The sequence below is a fragment of the Ixodes scapularis genome, unplaced genomic scaffold, assembly GCF_016920785.2.
Source record: "Ixodes scapularis isolate PalLabHiFi unplaced genomic scaffold, ASM1692078v2 PGA_scaffold3__209_contigs__length_174095766, whole genome shotgun sequence".
Lineage (NCBI taxonomy): Eukaryota > Metazoa > Arthropoda > Arachnida > Ixodida > Ixodidae > Ixodes > Ixodes scapularis.
In genome coordinates this window covers 74,691,624-74,713,502 of record NW_024609868.1, presented here as the reverse complement: position 1 = coordinate 74,713,502, position 21,879 = coordinate 74,691,624, and the positions used below count along the sequence as shown (strand labels likewise).

Here is a 21,879-nt window from a genome sequence, read left to right as displayed (position 1 = left end):
CGGTACTCGGCGGCAACAAAGGCTTTAAAACGGCCCGCCCCCGAGGTGAACTGTTTTCTCTATTCTGTTCAACGAAGCTGCCTAAACGATATGAAATTATCAGACACCACCAACTGACGACCGCTTACACAAGCCAATCAAACGTCAAATAGCGACCTCGAAGATGGCGGATCGACGGTGGCGCTCCCTGGCAAAATCGAACCTGCAGGCTCAGTGAATACCACCTATACGTCCGATGACAAAGGCTGCACAAGGGCAAGCCCCAAGACAAAAAATGTTGTGACGCTGTACTGAGACGGACAAAAGACCCTCGTTGCAAAACGTTTTTTAACAATGCCTGTCCGTGAGATGTACAAAAAAATGAAGACATCTTATCCAGAAATCAAGCTTGGGTTGACAAAGTTTCACGCCCTGCGACCAAAATGGGTCATGAAACGTCCCATGCACGAAGAGTGCGTTTGCATTTATTGTGCGAGCTACGCCCTTTGTTTGGCAGCATTATCAAACGCAGGCAGAAAAGATTTGAGCCTAGAACACGTCAAGAAACTTTGCCTGTGCGAAAAACCATCGAAGGAGTGTCTTCTGCTAAACTGTATATCGTGTCCAAAAAAAGATGGTTTAACTCTAGAATCGTTATCAATCAATGAAAAAGGCGAAGTGGAGCTGGCAATATGGGAATCCGGTGAATTGACTAAGATACATTTGGAAGGTAATGCATTTCTTAACGAAATAAGAAAATGGGCAACGAAGTACATTCCCCACTCGATCATCCGACAAGCCCAGAGACTTGCAATATGCTTCGAAAAAAGTCAGATCAAGCCGCGTACTGCCGTGTTGCATTTTGACTTCGCAGAAAACTGGAGTGTTGTTCTTCCTCGAGCCGTACAAGGTTTTCATTGGAAAAATCAAATGGTATCTACCTTCACCTGCGTTGCCACAACACAGCAGACGACCTACAGCTTTGGCGCCATCAGTGAGGACATCGTACATGATGCAGCACACGTATTCTTCGCCCTGAGTGCAATTGAAGAGTGGCTTGAAGAAAATATTCCCGTGTTTCTAGAACTAATCTACAGGGTGTCACAAAAGAAAATTTACACGGTCTTTTTCACCGCAAAAATAAACTAGGCATCGCCGAACGCTCATTGTCCGCCCAAAGGTAGAGCTAGACGTCACAACCAGTTGCCAAAGTTTCAGCCCGATCCGATAACTTAGTCAAAAGTTATAAGTAATTTTCTGAAAATTTCAATGGGAAAATGGAGCCCATTTTTGCCCGTTTTCGGTGTCTGGTGCCATAAAGCCCCATGTGTGTGAAAACTCCGTCGGCCGCCATTTTCCCATTGAACTTTTCAGAAAATTACTTATAACTTTTGATAAAGTTTTCGAATCGGGCTGAAACTTTGGCATCTGGTTGTGACCTCTAGCTCTACCTTTGGGCGGAGAATGAGCGTTCGGCGATGCTTAGTCTATTTTTGCGGTAAAAACGTCCGTGTAAATTTTCTATTGTGACACCCTGTACGTATCCGACGGAGCAGCAAGCCATTTCAAGAATAGGATCCAGCTGCACGAGGTGGCGAAAAGAAATGAAGTGACCAAGTGTATTTTTTCTGCTTCAGGACATGGCAAAAGTGCATGTGATGGCATGGATGCAGTGCTCAAACACCAGGCATGCCTACACAACCTCAGATCATCGGAACTGGAAACAATCGGATGTGCGGAGGACTTTTTTTGGGTGGTTGCCGCAAAAGTACCTGGAATCGTACTTCTAAAAAGTGACGCAACTTGCCTGAAAGACTACCGTAACAAAAAAAAACAAAAAAAAAAAAAGAACGAAGACGGGTCTGTTAACCTGGTGATTGAAAAATACGCAAAACAGTGAAAGTGAAGTGTTAGCCAAGTTACCAGACTGATCCCATTGAACGTTTTTGAGGTTTTGTATTGTTCGTATTAGAGTCCATACTTCTATTTCCCCTACACAAGTTCTTATTTTAAAGAGATATTAAGATTAGAAAAAAAACTAGTCGATTGTCAATGGCCCTAGCGCGTAGGGAGAAGCGGCCATGTTAGTTAACTTTTACTTCTCCTCGTTCTGTAGATCGACGTGATCGACCTGTCAGTGGTTCGACAGGATTTTTTTTTTTGTGTCACGGTAGCAGTCTTTACAAAACCTTGTAAATGTTGTACCTACATATTTGTGAATGCAGCTGTGCCAAGTTTCAGAAATATTTTTTTGCTAAGAAATTGCGTTTCACATTGTTTTTAAGTATTTAATGTTGAATTGCGCCAATAGATGTTCATATCTTGTATTAAACGTACCTTTCATGTATCTGTGCTGCTTAAATATATGCGAAATTTCAGTCAATAAATGCAATAAGTCAGTTCTCAACAAATAATAGATAACCACGCAAAACAATCGGTAACAATCGAGATTGTCATTGCACAGCAAACCGTATAATATGTTTTTAAACGCTTGGCGTTACATCAAAAAACAAAATACCCACTCTAATTTTTATCAACGTTTCAAGACTATGTTAAAAGGTTTCCGTACACAAAATTAAAAAAAAAATGAAAAATGTTTTTTTTTTTAGAAAATTGATTTTGAATATTGTGTGTACTTTTAGCGATTCCTCTTTTCTTCAGAGGTTTGTTTCACTGTATTACACCTGATTGACAATACCGATTATATTTTTCTGAAAAAGATACTGTTTTAAGCTTTCGTTTTATGTGCTGTTTATGCCAAAACATTGAACGAAACGAAAATTATAATCACTCAAGTTCGGCCAATATTTGTCAAAGGGACTAGGTTTGACCATTTTTATTTTACGAAATATTAAAAAAAATATTTTTCTCAGTGGTAATTAGAAAATTGTACCTAAAGTATAAAGCAAGTAAAAAAAGTTTGATAGCTGTGCGGCTTATATATGAGCGTAGCGGGACTCTCAAAGGTGCGACCTCTGACAATCGCCAAAATCTCAAAACCCGCTTTCGGTCAAATGAGATATAATAACTCGAGAACAAAATTTTTTTCTTCAAAACCGCTTCCCATTTCGTTCTAATGAAGAATTAGCCCACAACATATATTTTTTCCAGAATTTTTGAAGACCCAACATTTTTTCTTGCATGATTTGAGATGAAACCACCTATACGTATATATATATATATATATATATATATATATATATATATATGTATATGTCTGTGTGTGTGTGTGTGTGTGTGTGTGTGTGTGTGTGAAGTAAGGTAAATGTAAATACAATGGACCGGGAAACGTTAATAAGTCAAAGATGCGTACTGTCAGAGTTACTAATTCGAAGTTAATTACGACGTTTCAAGCGGGGACCGCTCTTCATCAGGTGACGAGTGTCACCTGATGTCACACTCGTGTGACATCACACACACATCACACACACACATGTCACACTCGTCACCTGATGAAGAGCGGTCTCCGCTCAAAAGTCGCAAGTGTGAACGGACCTTAATGGCGAACCCGCGACTTCAGAAAAACGTCAGTGGCTGGAAGCACATGTAACGTCGTGCGTAGATAGGGACGCTTCCGAAGCCACAATTACTAGGAATCTTATATGTAGATCCCCGGTTTTCTCTCTGTGCGTATAGTTCGTCGCTGCACCCGGAGACTTCATGCACGTGCTGTACAGAAATTATCACAGTGACCGTCAAAACCAGGGAACAAATAAGTGTACCATGGTACAGAAAGTGCCCTATAATGATACAGGGGAGACAAAATTTGCTAACTACACAAAGTGGTACAATGGAACCACATGTGAAAGGTATGTAAAATTGAATTTTGTTGCTACTAAACCAAGCATTTTCAATTAAAAACAAATAGGAAAGTTAATAACGCCCAAGTAACAAACTCTTGTTTTCAGGCGCGCAATGCGGTCGTTCTACAAAGTGGTAAACTTGTATGGAAGTGAAGGTACAACAAATAACGTGTTGGTTGCACGGCATAAAATTGGTAAGCCTCAAAGACCATTTACGAGAATGCTGACTGCTCGTCGTGACACACAATTGCAGTTGTGCTTAATGCATTCCAAAAATTTCTGCGCGCCTCGTTTGTAGCATTTAAGGCAGATCAACACGAATGGCGTGACCGCGAAAATCAATTGCATTCCAACACACAATCGGCTTGAACAGAATGATTCTGGTGTTTCAGATGTTGATTGTACCTGTGAAAATCACGTTTTTTATGGCCAAATCGCTTTTTGCTCGCATCGTTATTTTCTGTAAAAGTCATACATAAGCATATACGACCAGACTAAAATTATTACACTGATATCTTTCAAGTTATGAAAGAACTTAAGCAACAGTGACCGCCTTATTAGCTATCACTTTGTTCAAAGGGCTGTCCTCACTGAACAGGATTGTTGCCTTCCACAACAATAAGCAAATCCGCGCCACAGAAGTGCGCAGCCAAGGGGATTGGCAACAAATTGGACCCGGACGGCGCTTCTCGTGCGCGCCTGTGCGAGGCGGATACGATTTTTGACCTAGGCGACAAAAGTCGTGTTCGGTGTGAGAGCCCTTAATTAACTTTCCACGTATCTGCTGAGGAAAAAGAGATGGTAATGGCGCGATTGACTCAGGCTGTTGCCTAAATGCCTAAATCATTAGAAACTCTGTTTAGCATAATCGTTACTGCAATCGCGTTGACTTTTCGCCGGAGACAACACACTGGTCATGCCATTCACAGAGTGGTTTTCACTTTTTTTCAGTATTTGATCGAGTGGCAAGTGACAGCAGGATTGTGCCCGGTTAGTCTCTTTATCGAGCACACCATTGTACGAAAACTTGCAGATTTAAAGTCGGACATTGGCGCTTTAAACGATCTATAATAACGCGATTTTAAACCACGTTTGAACGCCAGCCGTAGGCTCCTAAGCACGGTCTACATAGCAGACGACTCGCCGGGGTGAGAGATGAAAGGGCGTTTCCCTCTCTCCGCTCTTCCGAGTGGAATGGTAAACGTAGAAAAATGTTTGAACAGCAGTAGAGGCTCTAATACACGACGTTTCGGGAAGAAACTTCTCTTCTTCAAATGTGCAGAAAATACAGTTGCAAAGCGTTTTTAGAGAGACCAAAGGAGAGGAGGAACATTGGAAACAGCAAAAGAAAAAAGTCATATATATAATAGTACAAGTAAAAACACTTGAGCATGAAAAAACTACATTCCAACAAAACACACATGAAAAAAAAAAAAGAAAAGAGAAGTGGTAGTTTTAAGGGGAACATGGTCGCGGGCACTCGTTAGCGAAACCAAGAAAATATATCACAGGCAACGGCCTCCGTCACGTTAGAGTTCGAGCTCCCGATCCAGAAAAATAACAACATACAGGGGTCAAGTCGAGTGAGCCTAAGGCAATATAACGCTGAAGCAAACGAAGGTCATAAATAAGCCCGAAGTGTGTGTAAGCGGACACCAGAAATGTCACACGTGGGTGGCACCGCCCAACAGAATACCGAGAAATACTCCTTAAAACGCCTCCCAACACGTTCTCCCTCCTCCCCGCCAAAAAAAAAAAGAAAAAGGAAGAGGAGGGAAGTTAGCGGGCGACGTCCCCACATCCCAATGTTTCTAGATCTCCCCTCAAAGAGCTTTAGCTCTCCCCCGCTCTCCTCTGCAATGGGGGAGGTGGTTTGCCTGTAGTATACTAAGAACTAAAAACCTACAACAGCCTATACAAGTTTCCTTTTAAAACGTTCATACCAAATGGGGTTAGGGTTTTAAATTTAGATACATGAAAGGACTCTTTCTTTTTGCGCTTAATATCATTTTTGAAACTGCTTTCCACGATGATCATTTTTAGGTGCGTATGAAGGTCGGGGTCGTCGGAGTTAAAGTGTTTAGCTACTGGTGTTTGTCCTTTATTTACAATGTCAGACTTATGGCCATAAGATCGCGCTTTCATAGAATTTTTAGTTTCTCCTATGTATTGCTTCTTACACAGTGTGCAGTTAATAATATATATCACGTCAGGGGTTTTGCAGTCGATATGCTGTTTAATATTTAAGTAGAAATCTGATGCGTAGCTCGAAATTTTATCAGCGGTCAAAACAAACGGGCAGAGTTGGCAAGGAGTGTCGAGGCAAGGACCACAACCGCGGCATGAATTGGGTTTTTTTTATATACGAGGGACATAACATCCTCCCAAGATTCCGATGCTTACGAAATCTGACAAATGTTGATTCGGGAAATATTTTTTTAAGTTTATCGTCGGCATGTAGGATATTTAAATGGCGTTTCAATATGGAATTCAGGCTTGATAGGTTCGAATAGTAGTTTATAACCAACGGCACCCTTGTTTCGTTGGAGTGAAGCTGTCGTGTGGATTCAAGGAGTGTGCTACGTTCGAGAGGGATGCCTTTCTTGTGGCGTCGTCGAGAATAGATGCAGGATAATTTCTGTTGAATAGTGTGTTCTTCAAGGACATTACGTTCTCGTTAAAGTCCGATTCTTCAAAACAAATTTTACGCAACCGAAGGAATTGGCTGTAAGGTATATTATTTTTTTTACATTTTTGGTGGTGGCTATCATAGCGTAGAACCTGAAGTTTGTCTGCAGGCTTTCTGTACAACTCCGTTATCAAATGGCTTCCCATCTTTTTAACGTTAACGTCGAGAAAGTTCATAAAGTCTGCTGAGTAATTACATGTAAATTTAATTGTACGGTGACAACCGTTGAGGTAACTTAGAAAAGAGAGGAGTGCATCTTTAGTGTCATTCCAAATGATAAATATATCGTCAATATACCGGAGATATATGGCGGGAATCTTGGCGTAAGTCCACACAAAGGTCTCCTCAAACTTCCCCATAAAAATATTAGCGTAATTTGGGGACATTCTCGACCCCATGGCCGCGCCTTGAATTTGCAAATAATGATCATCATCAAAAAGAAAGTTATTGCAGTCTAAAATTAATTTTAATAAGCGCAGAATATAGCTACTGTCTGCGAGAGACCAAGGGTAGAAAAAGAGAAATTCTTTTAAAAGTACCAGGGTCTCCGGGTTTAAGTAGAACAGTTGTTAAAACGACCTCCGCTTCAGTTGCAAAAATATGTCCCCTTTTTGTAGCTGCTTTTTTTTACATACCGCCACAAACAAGTGTCATAAACAACCATTCTTTGCTATCGACTCTATTCAACAAAAACAAGCTTATAGAAAAAATAGTCAGAGTGCAGGCGAGCTGGTGTAAGTTGAACATGATTGGAAACCTGAGACTGGAGCAGGAAGAGAACACAACAGAAGGTAGTAAAAGAGGAGGCAACGTCTCAAACTCAGCTGCAAAGTTTATTTCGAACACGCTTTATATACCCAATCTCCAACGTCGTCTCTACAAAAAAAAACATGACAAGAGGACAATGACACTTCGGTACACCTTCTCTTATCTCCCTTGACCTTGGCTGTGGGACACTCACACAAAGGGACACATTCTAGCATAACCACCGCTACCCGGCGAACGTAGGTGAAAACACTACTGAACACAAAGAAAGGGTTTGACCTTCAAAGGTGCGTTCCCTTTAACAAATCACTCAGTCCAAAGAAACAATACTATACACTGCTACCAGCCGGAACTGGGGCCATCTCCAAAAATGAGAACGACATTGCCCTCCTACCACGAACCACAAATGCGACTTTCTCGAAAATGTCCAAGGATTCACATATAAAACACAGTTGTACTACAAAAAAAAAAAAAAAAATTTACAAGCGTAGAAATTGTTTACATTCGTTCCCAAACTGCAATGACGCCTGACTTATACAGTTGCCAGACGTTTTTATACGAATCGTTTCTTGGACTACACGTTTCATATCTTCGCGTTCTTTGTGAATTACTTCCGTTTCGTAAAGCGTGTTCGAAATAAACTTTGCAGCTGAGTTTGAGACGTTGCCTCCTCTTTTACTACCTTCTGTTGTGTTCTCTTCCTGCCCCAGTCTCAGGTTTACAATCATGTTCAAGCTTATAGGTCATGTGATTTCGAGCTATAAGTTGCACACGGACTTCAATTTCTGCACCAATCCCGATAATTCCTCCTTGTTTGTTTGTTTGTTGTTGTTGTTGTTCTTTTTGTTGTTTTTTTGTGAAACTGCTAATGTTTAAGACGGCGCATGTTAATAGTTATTAACGGTTATAAATGACTTAATTTCTGAAAGAAGACAGTGAGCAGTCTGAAAAAATACACTGCAGGTGAAGCTCGTCTCTGTAGTCAATATTGCGAAATTAGTGAGAAATTATTCCACTACATACTGACTGTGCGGTCGTTCATCTCTCAATGACTAGCAGTCAGTAAAACAAAGTTGAGAACACTGTTACCCAAGCCCGGCTCCTCCAATTTAATCATTTTATCGACGTACACAGCAATTGCCGCCCCCGCTGACTGCTCCAATTGGACTACGAAGCGCCTGGGAGTATGCAACCTCCAGGGGAAGCGCCTCCAGGACCTACTTCACCGGACATAGACCTGATCTCAGATGCTGCTTAACGGCAACAGCCCATTTTGTCAAGCGCTGCCTCCGAGGACTCGGTAATGAACGATGCTGATCATGAAGGCAGGCTCTTCCATTTGCCCAAATAAAGGCTGAGGTCAAAAAAATCAACCTCAAGTGGTGAAACCGTCAGCGTTGGCTCATCGCATCGACTGACAGTAATCCTGAAGCCGAAAGAGACCACCAAAAATTATCATGAAATTGAATCCTCTGAAGCTTAAAGACACGTTTAAAGGTATTGCACCGGACGGCGTCATAATGGTACGACCAAACCGCAGGCTCGACGTTCTCACCCTGGACACAAGAGACATTGAATCAACAAAGTATCTTCTTAAGCTGACATCACTTGCAGGAATTGGGGTCTACGCATACGAACCACGCCCTTAGGACTCCGTGATCGGCATCCTTCGGGACGTGGACTAGGCTGTCACCGAACTTGAACTGGAAACAGCTCTACTAGCCAAGGTACCGGTCATCAGCGTTAGACGCATTGGCTCTTCCGAGGTAGTCAAAGTTGCCTTTTGAATAACTTCGCCTGAGTATGTCACAGTCGAGTAAACACGTTTTAAAGTATATCCATATTTTGAAAAACCCGGTGATGCCCCAAGTGTCACCGCTTTGACCACGTTAAAGGCGTCTGTGATGAATCACCTTGCTGCATTTTCTGCGGTGGTCAACGTGACTCTTCCCTTTGTGATAGGCAAAATGCGAAAACTGCAAGAAAACCCATGAGGCAATCTCAAGGCAGTGTCCTGTACCTAACAGAAAAAATAGTACTATACTGCCGAAGAGAGAACAGTGTCGACTATATGATGGCAAAAGCAACTATCGCCTCAACACCTCTGGCCAGCAACCACCAGAGCTTTTACCCGAACGCACATTCGCGTGGAGCGCCAAGCGCAGCATTGCAAACACTACCACTTCACACAAACTTTGTCGAGACCGATGCAAAATCCACTGATGCATTTCCTCCCCTCCCCAATCTCTCGGGAAAAGCCCACTCAACAATCCGTTGTGAAGTAACCCCACTAGAAACATCAAACGCCAATTCAACATCAGCTTGGAAGCTTCAGCCTAAGGGACCCTCCTCAGTTATTACGCCGAGAAAAGAACCCGAACCAACACAAGCGGCTGCTCCGTCGTCAACTAGCAGGACCGCTTCCGGTCTGTGGAGCATTTTTCATATTTGAGGAATTCTTTAGGCGATTCATGTCACCTTCCGCGCAGACATTTCTTTCAAAATTGGATATGGTCACACCTCTTCTTCTTTCGTGGGGTTCCTAATAATTTTAAATTCACTTAGATATGACCTGGGTTGCACCCTGTGACTTCAGCAGATGAAATACGTACCACAGCGTTAATTTTTCAGTTGAACACAGGAGGTCTTCAAGGATGTCTTGCAGAGCTCAGGAACTTTACCAACAAACATCGATTTCCAATCATAACTATATCGGGGTCTCGAGTAGACGAGAACTTTCGGCTATCCGGACACGAGGTTTTCCAATCAGAAAACCCCCGTGGACGAAGCAGTGTGTTTCTAGATTGAAGTAACGATTTAACGTCCATCCGACACAAAATATCATCTCATTGTAGTAACGAGTATATTGCCGCGAGTGTTACACATAGATCTCTGAAGTTCACACTGATCACATCGTATATACAACCAGGCCTTACATTTGACTCAGATCGTTTGGCAGAAATTATTCGAAGAACCCCTTCCCCACATATACTAACACGTGATTTCAACAGCCACAACATAGCCTGGGGGAGTAAGACCACGAGTGCTCGTAGCAGAAAAGCCAGCTGACCTTGCCGAAACTACAGATTTACTATTTCTGAACGATGGAAGCCCAACCTTCTTCCGGGGAACGTCCACTGTCATCTGCCTTGATTTATCTTTTGTAGTGTCACGCCTAGCTGACCAGGCGGTATGGTTCACTGACTTTGAAGCCCATCGAAGAGACCATACTTCCACATACACTATCATACAGGACTTCAATCTTCAATATCGGACGCCCATTGTAAAACGAATAAATTGGATCGCTTTTCAAGACAGTCTTGAAAATAAAACAAATAATAAAGCTACCTACACTGATTTTGTGGATGCAATATCTACGTCGAAATGTGAAGCTACAAGAGCCCATAGGTTACCAGTTCTCCGAACAGTCATCGATGCTGAATTTGGACGTTTACGCGCCTTACGGCGTCGTGCTGAACGGTGGGCAAGGCGCACTAAAGGCATTTCTGACGCCAAATTGGCCAGCTATCTCCAGAACAAAATCAAGCGACATTCATCCAAATTGACACGGTGGCAATGTCAGTCCCATTCTGCGAGGCTAGATCCCAGGAAACCGATTACTAGAATATAGAGGACAGCAAAGTATTTTCAAACAACACCACATCAGCTATGTGGTTTCCGAGCATTAGATTTTTCTCGTGATAGCTCTTAACTTGCTTTGTCCGCAAGAATACTGCCTAAAGCTCACTGTAAATCCTAATGCTCCTACATATGTAAAACAAACGAGTACAAACCTTCAAACCGCTAGCCTTGATGAACTTTTACGACTTCATGAACTTGAAGAGGCTTTCCGAACATCAGAGCCCACATCCACTACAGGGCCCGATGGAGTTCGATACTCAACATTGGCTCACCTAGGCAGCGCTGCCAAAGCAAAATTTCTCGAATTTTACAATTTTCATGGTTGTCCGGTGGCATTCCTGAGGCTTGGAAATGCGCGAAAACTATCCCAATATCAAAACAAGGTAAATCGCCAGCGTACATTTTGTCCTATCGCATTGGGAAGATCCCTGACTGCAATGGGAACATCCCTGAGCGCATGATTCTTGTAAGATTTGAGTGGTACCTTGAAGAATATAAGATATATCCCAGCAATATTACTGGCTTTCGCCGTAAACTCAGGTCAGTCTACAACGTTATCGGCCTTGTCACAAGTGTTGAACACCAAAAATCACGCCGGCACATTACATCAGCTGTATTTCTCGATGTAAAAGGAGCTTTTGATTGTGTTCACTATCAAGCAATTTCAGATTTTTTTAGGCAATTTCTCAGAAATTGTAATTGGTGGGAGCCTCTCGAGATGAATCGAATGTCACTTACAAGGCAGATGCATCTACATCTCTACCTCTAGAGGAGATACCGAACCAGTCACAATCACTAGAGAAATGCCCCAAGGAGGAGTTTTAAGCCCTACACTTTTTAACATCACACTCATAGGCTTTTCCAGATTGCTTCCAAGAACTTTGAATATCTCGCTTTATGATGATGACATTTTTATATGGACATCGTCAGTCTCACAGCGCTACGTTTCCACCGGGTACAACAAGACTCGAGTTAATCATGAGACACCTGGCAAAATGAGGCCTCACTTTTTCTCTAAAAAAATCAGCAGTATTCGCGTTTACAAAAACAAAAGTTAAGAAATGTCTTATATGTGAACAAGGGGTTACTATTCCTTATGTAAAACAGCATCTTTCCCTTTGGATAACCTCGACAGATCTTTAACGTGGACATCGCATATCAAACGGCTAAGACAAAGCTTATCAGTCTTCGTAAATATCGTAAAATATATCTGTGGCACTAGATGGGGCACTTCAGTATCACCTTTGCTACATCTATATAATGCCCTCTTCGTTGGCATATTGCACTATAGCATGCCTGTACTACATGGGATCTCACGTTCGACTAAGGTCGACCTTGAGCGCTTGCAACACAAGCTTTACGAATTTGTCTTGGATTGCCCAGTCAAACCTCGAATGTTGGTGCCTTGGCCGAAGCTAAAGCTATATCTCCAGCGGTCATAAGAACTCAAGAAACCATTCGCGTTCATTTGAGACACTGATCAAGGCACAAGGCACACCCCTTTCCTAAAATTGGAAGCACACGTACAACCATCCGCAGGATATCCACAGGTTATTGACCTACTCAATGAATTTATTCCAGAAAACTTTGATCATATGGAAATAAGCTTGTCCCCGCCATGGCTGAACTCTAGGACACCAATAATTTTGAATATTGAAGGAATTAAAAAAAAATCAAGCACACCATCCCATGTCCTAAAACAATTGACCCTAGCCTGCATTGAGGAGTATCACTCTTCGTGTACACATATTTTTAAAGATGGTTCGTGCATGCCGAACTCATCACCCTTTGGACTGTGGATTCCAGACATCGATTATGAGATGCACGGTTCGTTCATTCATGCAACGTCATCAACGGCTGATGAGCTGGCGGGGATTCGACAGGCCATGAAGTATGTTACAACTTATAGGTCACAAAGATTAAAACATGGACTTACCGATTCCAAAGACGCACTACAAGCTCTGTCGTCGCTAGGCAACTAAAGGGACTTAGCGCACCTAGTTCAACAGACAGTCACTGTACGTCAAAAGGCAATTACTCAGGGACATGGCATAATCCTCCAATGGCTGCCTAGACGTTGTGGTGTGTTGGGCAATGAGACTGCCAATGCTCTTGCAAGAAACACAGAGCACTCGAAAAACGTTATGATACTATATTTAAGGGCTGACGGAGCACGCTTAGTTAGCAATGTCGGCTGAGAAATTACAAGATCACTCTGCGAAAATACACAATATCATTATAAGTACCTTCATGCTATAAATCCTCTGCTCAATATTCGTGTACATCGTGGTCTGCTACGATCAACTGAAACAGTCTTACATCGGTTGCGCTTGAATGTGACTTTCACAGGGTCATACCTCCATCCAATTGGCAAGGCAGCCTCGCCCTTGTGCCCAGCCTGTCAAGAACCAAAAAGCGTCTACTATCTTCTCTGCGCCTGTACAACCCATATACAAGAGCGTGAAACATTGTTACGTTTTACAAAAAAACTCGAAGCGTCCGTGTTGACCATCAATGATATTCTAAGCCCAAAGAAAACTATCAAAGACTGCCAGAGAGCAACAAATTCGTTGTTAATTTTTCTTGAAGACACAGGCCTGCTTCACAAGATATGACACAACTGCACCAAGACATCATTTCCTGTGCAACCTTGACGGCATGTTAACTGGCGTGTGTTTGTGTGTGTGTGTAACTGTGAGTTTATTTAATGATATGGTATAAACATTTAATGCTTTTTCTTTGTTGTGTTTCTATTCATTTTGTTTAACGGGGCAGCCGACGAGCAAAATTTGCGGTGTCAACATCTCCGCGTTTTATTTTTTCCTTCATTAATAAAACAAAAACTAGAAGTCGGACAACTACTATGAGTGGTCCAAACCCAAAACCTTATGCGCCTGCGTTTTTTTTTATTGTTGTATTTTTGTTATAAATTTCGTGTGTAAGCAATTTGCCTAATTCAAAAAACATGTTCGACACGCCAACTTTCAAGAAACGTGTTTCTACTACCAGGGGGAAGCACTTCTAAAAAGTGGGAACTTATTAAACGCAATCAGCTAATGCCGCTTCGAACATTTTCCAAACGGTCTATCATTCGCATCATTCTTCCTGTCAATGCAGCATGTAGGCAAAAAAAAAAAAAAAAAGATTGTTTTCTTTTTTATTACAATATGTTGTCACCAAAGTAAACGGCACAGGCACCCGCAATGTTATTTCTTGGTGTGACAAAAAATTAAGCCAAGGTGGACGTCGGCTCATACAGTATATTAAGTTTTTCTCTTTCTGTTTTTAATCCAGGTAACGTCACGTTTTAAAACGTTCGCACTTTATAACCAGTACTAGCATTTATTTATGCCTGCCGAAAAAAGGTATTTCCTTTTCTAGGTGAAATCCTCTATGTCCGTCTGTACTGGGTTCATTTACTGATGCATTACGATAAGAAAATAACTCGAAGAAGATGACGGACATGTGCAAGAAACAATAAAACGAAGCGGTCTCTTACAACTGAATACTAATTTAGAAAAAAAAAAGAAATTCGCGAAACCATTAGCAATTCACTGCTCTGATGCTTTTCACGATTGGCGTGATACTGACTTAGAAATGCTATCTGGCATTCACATAATGCAATTGATGGTGCACTAACGCACCTGCCCTTCTAGTATTGTGAAACCTAGGAAGCTTCAGGAATCTCCGTTGTCCTCTGGCTGCCATGCCGCGTCTTGATCCCAATGTCGGTAAACTGTCAAACACATCCATATCTCTCACAATGGATCGCTAAATGTCCGGAAGGAGATGACCTCGTATCTAATGCGGGAGGTCATTGACTTTGAGAGAGTTAATTATAGCTAAAACACTATCCATCATTCGCGTTTTACTGCGAACAAAATCCGACATGGTGCCATCTCTGAGAAGCTCCTGCTAATATACTGCCCCCTAACGCGCTTACTATAGAACTATTTTTGTTTTTAATTCTTTACTGCACAGTAAAAAAAGGAATTGAAAATCACGTGCTGTTGCGCAAAAAGAGGGAGATGCATGTGCACGGTGCATGATAATCGTCGGAAATACTTTGTAGCTAAAACAGTTAAAAAGGAACGCGCGCGCACACATACACACACACTCACACACATACAAATATTTTTTAAAAAAAGTTCCGAGACAGAAAATGCGCATTCCACCTTAAAGGGATGCTGAACCGAAATCTGGATTCCCCCAAAACACGCGGCAAAAGCGTGCAACGGGATGCTACAAACACCAAAACATCACTCATACAGCGATCTCTCAACGGATGACCGTATTTTTCAAAAAAAAGAGGCGCATTTGGAAGGAATCTTGACGTCATGTTTCTCTGCGAAGGAGAGCGAACGGTCTCGCGTCTTCTCCGCCTCGCAGCCTCGACGGAGCGAAGCGAAGAGAGGAGGATACTAGGTATCTTGACGGTCACGCGCCTCGTCGGCCTGGTTCAATCTCGACTTCTTTTTCCAAAAATACGGCCGTTCATTTGAGACATCGCCTTACTAGTAGTGTTGTACGGATTGTAGCGTCCCACCTACATATCCAGCATTGTTTTTATGAAATCCAAATTTCGATTCACCATCCCTTTAAACAACCCGTAAAACAAATTCAGAAAATAGTGTCTATACACCAGGATCTAAACTCTTTCCTGGACGATTTAAGTAACTGCGGTTTTGCGAGTTCAGCAGGCACCACATTATAGTAATGAGGTATCTAAAAATAACGTAATTCTTTTGTACAAACTTTGTAAACCCAGGACAATTAATTCGTGAGATCATGCGCGTCAGTCTGTCATGGCTTGACAGCTAAAATTGAGGTAGCGTTTCTCTCTCGCTAATTGTAACGGGAAACCTGAATTTGTGTTTGGTTATGCATCAAATCAATTTTCCCGTTAAATTCAGTAACTAAACCTGAGTTGATGCATAAAATGAGTGTACTGAACCTTTTATTGAACGCCTCTCAACGAACACCGTTTGATAGAGTAAGTGAACATTTTATGAAACGCCGATTTGTCGAACTCCATTTCATCGAAACTCTTGACGCTGTTTCATAGAATTTCACCTCACCCAATTTTGGAGGTTATAGTGCATTTTAAGTGTTTTACTCTCACTTCTGAGTCGTTTTGACGCTGTGGTCAAATCATCAGAAATCGAATTACTACCCTATTTGAGAAAAAAAGTTTGGTTTTTGAATAATAGAACATATATCGAAACTTGAGTGGGTATGCGACATACAGTTTACAGGTAAGATAAGCGTCCGTACTCCACCGCATACTGTGTTCCCTTTCTTCACGCTAATAGTGTTATTCTTCGCTGCGCCTTTTCTTTTAATTTGTATTTATCTATTTACTTGTGTTACTGTGTTTATTTATATATACAGCTGCCACCCACGGCAGTGCAAAAATAGCATACCTTACAGTCAGGCTCATAGGTTTAAACGTATATGTTCAAACAACGATGATTTTAAAACAAATACCGATGAATTACGCCAAGTCCTGAAAGAACAGAAGTACCCGGAAAAGATCATAGACGATGCGATCAATAAGGCACAGGTCCTTGATCGTGGCCTCTTGTTGAGTGAGCGGAGCCCTCAGACAAAGGAGCGTCGGGCGAACCTCGTACTAACTTTCAACAATAAGTCCCCCAATGTCGCACCCATATTAAGAAAACATTTTAACATTTTACAACAAAGTAAACGCCTCGCAAGGATTATCCCTTCCGTTCCCCGAGTAGTCTACAGACGCTCACGCAATCTTAGGGACGCCATAGTTAGGTTTAAGACGACCTACACTGAAAGCACTGCCAGTCGCCCTTGTGGAAGAACAAATTGCGAGGTCTGTCAACACGCGACACCTAAAACCCAGGTAGAGAGTACGAATTCCAATTTCACCTACATAATCCACGGAAACTTAAACTGCGGCACAAGTAATGTGATATACCTCCTCACATGTAGCACCTGCGGTAAGCAGTACGTGGGCCAAACCAGCACACCTTTCAGATTGAGGTTTAACAATCACAGGGCGCATGTAAATTCATTTCCCAAACTCCCCCTTTCAAAAGATATGGCTTTACCCAAACACATGTTTGACAAACTGGACGTTACATTTTTACAACCCAATTTCAAAAGCAACCGTGATAGCGAGCAGAGAGAATCGTATCTTATTTACAAATTTAATTCAATCCGGGCCGGTATTAATGAAGATCGAGGTATAATGTCATCTCTGCATGCAGTCTACCTTGATCGACCTGTAGCGGAGTGACTGTAGCTAATTCAATCCCATTAGTTCAACCCTTTAATTTTTCCGTGTACCTTTCGGTATAACCTGTCGATGAGTCAACGGGTCATGACCTTCAACAGGCATCTTCCACCTGTTGGTCCTTGTTGAATGTCCTGGGACTCTGGTTAACAATGTTATATTTACGTTTTTTTTGTTTTTTTTTTTTTGTTACAAGAGATTTGTTTATGCGCTTTGGCCGAGCGTTTGCTTGATTTACTGTGTGCGCTTTTTTCAGTCTTTTTTTTCTTTTGATATAGGAGATTCGTCTATGCGCGTTGGCGTTGATTTACTCTATGCGCTTATTTCACCTTTTCTTTCTCTATGCAGGGTTTTTTTTTTCTATGCGTTTTGGCGTTATTTACTGTGTGCGCTTATTTCATTCCTCCCTTTGCTTTGTTTGGCTTTGTGTCTTTCCGCGGCGTGCGTTGCTGGCCATCTGGGCTGACTCTGTGAACGTTACTGCGCCTTCCGCACGTGACGTTCCTGGGGTCACGAAATCTGACGTGGCCTTTGGTTGGCTCCGATGGCTGGCGGCGTCTGCTGCGGCCGTGCGTGGAGTGGGGGGGGGGAGTATAGCAGCGTTTTTTTTTTGTTTTTTTTTTTTACTTGGGCTCTTTTACTTCGGCATTTTTACACGTGATCTGACAGGTGACGTGGCCCGGGTGTGGAAACCGAAAACAACTCTGTAACCGATTCTGGCTAGCAGTCTTGAAGAAGGCCTGTCTCAGGCCGAAACGTCGACTCACTAAATGCTTTAAAACTCCAACAACGTTTCGAAGTGCGACTTCATTACTTTATATATATATATATATATATATATATGTCTGTGTACGTATGTGTGTGCGTCAGCGTGTGCCAGCTTCAAAATTACGTGCTGGTATCAATATTTCCTGAACTTGATTTGGCGTTTGCGCCATTGCCGTTGACAATACTAGTTTGTCCCACGACAAAAGTTGCAAACAAGCGTGCCTTCGATAAACCGTCGAAACCTTAAAATAAAACTCCCGGAGGTGGTCGCTAGGAAACTCGTATTTCTCCCATCTAGTTTTGTTAGCGTTACCGAAAAAAGTAACGAAATACGTTACTCGTTCCTTGCAAATAACAGGAACGCGTTACCTCGATATAAACGGAACGCGTTACCGTTACCGATAAAACGTTACACAAGTTACTTTTGAGTCACTTTTTTTTATTTATGGATTTACATGCTTTACTGTTTTGATGTTACAAGTATGGATAACGCATAAGTGCCATATTTTAAAAAAATATTATGCCCATGCAGAAACGGAACTTAATTACTTATCTTTTTTTTTTTTTTGCAGTTTCACCTATCAACTTACAAGACAAAACACAAAAGTAACACGCAAAAAAGAAAATAATTCCTAAGTCTTGGAGCCTTGAAACACGAAACTAATTGAGGCGTAACTTTTTTTAAGTCTTGAAAAAAAAAAGTAACGAGTAACGTAACTCCGTTACCCGTTACTCGAAATAAGTAAAGTCAGTGGGTTACTCGTTATTGTTTGGAAAAAGTAACAAACCAAAGAAACGCGTTACCCGTAACGCCGTTACTTGTAACGTGTTACCGCCCACACTTATCCCATCCTATCCATCAACCTACCCGCGGCTGCGCTGGTTAGTGTGGTCAAGGGGTTTCCACTGCCCGCCCGCTATTCCCCCTTTTAGGAAATCTCTAAGGTTCACAGCTTTCACTGTTACAAAAACACAACCCCTGCTTTCTCTAGGTAGTGCTAAGGCCCAAACTGAAATTGGGAACAGTGGTTTTTGCCCTAGAAAATCCCAGACCTTTTGTCAATGGTCTGAGATTTGAAAGAAAGGTGGGGTGACATTTTCTCAAGGCTATTGACCATGCGCGCTGTTCAAACCTAATTGTAAAATGTCTTTTCTATGTTAACATTGGGACTCTGAAATTTAGAATTTATCGGATAAATCTAAATTGATGACAATTTTACAGGCTGTTGTTTTTCGGGGTTTTTCAGATCTATCCTAAGACGTAAAATCCTATACTCCGTTTTACTCCAAGTGTGAGCGTAGCAGAAGCTACAAGAGCGAACTCTCGGCTTTCAGCGTTCATGCCAGGCACGGGCGCTCGTGCAGTGCAAACACTGTTCAGGTACAGTGTAGTTAAGGGCCACATGCTCGCGCTTGTAGCATCGGCTACGTTTGGTGAAACAAAGTATAGGTATAATTCAGCGGTTTCTCACCTACGCTTTCTTATAATGTTAGCAGAGCAATTGAATAAGAGTATGACTACATTGGGTCCAAACACTTCATCGAACACCGTTTCAACGAAAACCATTTCATCAAAACCGTTCAATTGAACGCCGTTTCATCGAACGCGTTTCATCGAAGCCGTTTCACTGAAAAACGCCCAGTTGAGCGGGAGAAATTTTTGAATTAGGAATTTATTTTTAATGCGAAAGCATTCACTGTCACATGGAGCGAAGCCGGCGTTGTCTGTACCAGCGAAACGAGCCATAAATTGCCATTGGCTGCAAAGCGTCATGTGGCTCAATAGCAACCGCGTCGTTGTTGTTAAGGAGCCAGATGAACTGCTGTCAGAGCAGCGGTCAGAGCAGCGGGAAAGATGGACGCGGGTATGCATGTCCTCTAGGCGCGTCTTGTAGGCGGCGTCTTCGAGGTCGTCCTAGATTTAGTCCTCTAGGCGTCGTTCTAGACGTCGTCCTAGATGCCGTCCTCTAGGCGTCGTCCTCGACGTCGTCCTAAAAGTCATCCTAAAAAGCGTTCTGGACGTCGTCCTCGACGTCGGCCTTGCGGACATCCTAGAGGTCTTCCTTAAGGTCGTCCAAGAAGTCATCCTGCAAGTCGTTCTAGACGTCGTCCTCGACGTTTGCCTTGAGGACATCCTAGAGGTCGCCCTCGGCGTCGTCCTTGACGCCGTACTTGACGTCGTCCTATAGACGCCGGACTCGGCATTCATCTCTAGGACGCCGTCCTTGACGTCGTCCTATACGTCGTCCTAAAGTTTAGTACGTGTAGAAAGTTACATTACCGGAAAAAATTTCACCCGCGGGACTATAATGCTTTCGTGTGCCTACACGTAAGCGGTCTTAAGAGTTCTCGTGTAATTTTATTTGCTAGCAAAGTGGGAACTGTTTTCTAACACGGCGCGCACGCTAGGATCCAGCGTGTGTGCCAGAATACTCGGACCTACTTCCGTCGCAGAGATTTCTCGGTCGGAAACCAAAAAGATGTCACTCTGCTGCAGACTTGTACACGTTACTGAAAAATAGTAAGGAATTACATTTACAATTACTCAAGGCGACATTGTAATTTATTACAATTACAATTACCCTCCCATAAAAGTGACTGACCGTTACCCCAAAAAGTAATCCGTTACTTTCGTGGCGATTTCCCCGCAGGGGGCACCTGTGAAAGCAGGTGTTCGGAGGGTGGCGTCTCCACGGACCCCGAGCCATGCGGGTTCCCCCGCCCACGTCTGGCTGTGCGTGGCTTTCCCGTGTCTGGGGAAAAGGGCATCCTGGTGGTTGAGCCGAGCCCGGGGTAGGTTTGGACCCCTCGGGGCCCCCCGGGTGAGGCAATACACCACTTCGGCCCCCGCTTCTCATAGACGGGAGTCCTGGTAAGGCCCGGCCAGGATGATTCAGTCTAGTCGCCTTTTCTTCTACTATCCCCTCCGATCTTTCACTTTTACCTTTCCTGGTTCTTTTACTTCTCTCTCACTTACCTTACTCCTTTTCACCCCTCTTTGGCGACAAGGGCTAACCATGGGTGGTGATGGACCTCTGTCTTGACCCACACTTGGGTATAGTTTCCCGGCAGCACTGTTAGCGTAACGTCTCCAGCCAAGCCTTTCTTGTTATGGTGCGTTACCTAACCCCTTGTTGGGCTCGGTGGTGGGCGGTGCACCGCGGATTCTGAACACTCTTTGCCCTCTTATGGCGCCCCACCCCTCTAAACCCCGTTCAGGGCACGCCCTTAAAAGGCGTTGTCTTGAACACAAAACCATTGACAAAGATGCTGAGATAGAATCCTTCACAAAGTTTTTTGTTGTTCATTCTCTTGATGAACAGAAGTCAGTTGCAAAGATGTCACCTTTCATTGTAGCCAAAGTTCTAGAGCACCTTGTAGGGTTTTCCTACAAGGCAAAAAAACTGTACTCTGGAGACCTCCTTGTGGAAGTCAACACAAAAAAACAAAGCGAAGCACTCCTCAACCTAACCACCATTGTTGACGTAAAGGTGTCGGTGAGTCCTCATCGCACACTTAACACCATTCGTGGAGTTCTCTCTGAGGACGACTTTTTGGACACGAGTGAAGAAGAACTCCTCGAGGGACTCAAAAGTTCCGGCGTTGTTGCTGTTAAACGCATCATGTTTTGGAAAAATGGTGAACAGGTTCCTTCCAAACATGTTATCCTGACCTTTGAAAAGCACATACTCCCTGAGACCGTCAAGGCAGGATATCTGAACTGCCGCATTCGCCCTTACGTCCCCAACTCCCAGCGGTGCTTCCGTTGCCAACGTTTTGGTCACGGAGCACGCAGCTGCCGAGGAAAGGAGACATGTGCAAAGTGTGGCAGTCAGGGCCATGTTTCTGACATTTGTGAGGAGGCTGTGGCCCACTGTGTTAATTGCGGTGGACCACACCCCGCTTACTATCGTACCTGTCCCTCGTTTAAACAAGAAAAAGACGTCCTTACCATTAAAGTGAAG

General features: G+C 42.9%; 1 protein-coding gene across 1 annotated transcript in view; it reads left to right on the top strand.

Annotated features, from left to right (window-relative positions):
- LOC115320769 overlaps window positions 1–21,879 on the top strand; it is a 50,430-nt gene that overhangs the window by 12,455 nt on the left and 16,096 nt on the right. The window contains exons 2-3 of the mRNA XM_040218471.2: window positions 3,616–3,788; window positions 3,888–3,976. Coding sequence (XP_040074405.2) covers window positions 3,616–3,788; window positions 3,888–3,976 — 262 coding nt within the window. The remainder of the gene's footprint in view (window positions 1–3,615; window positions 3,789–3,887; window positions 3,977–21,879) is intronic.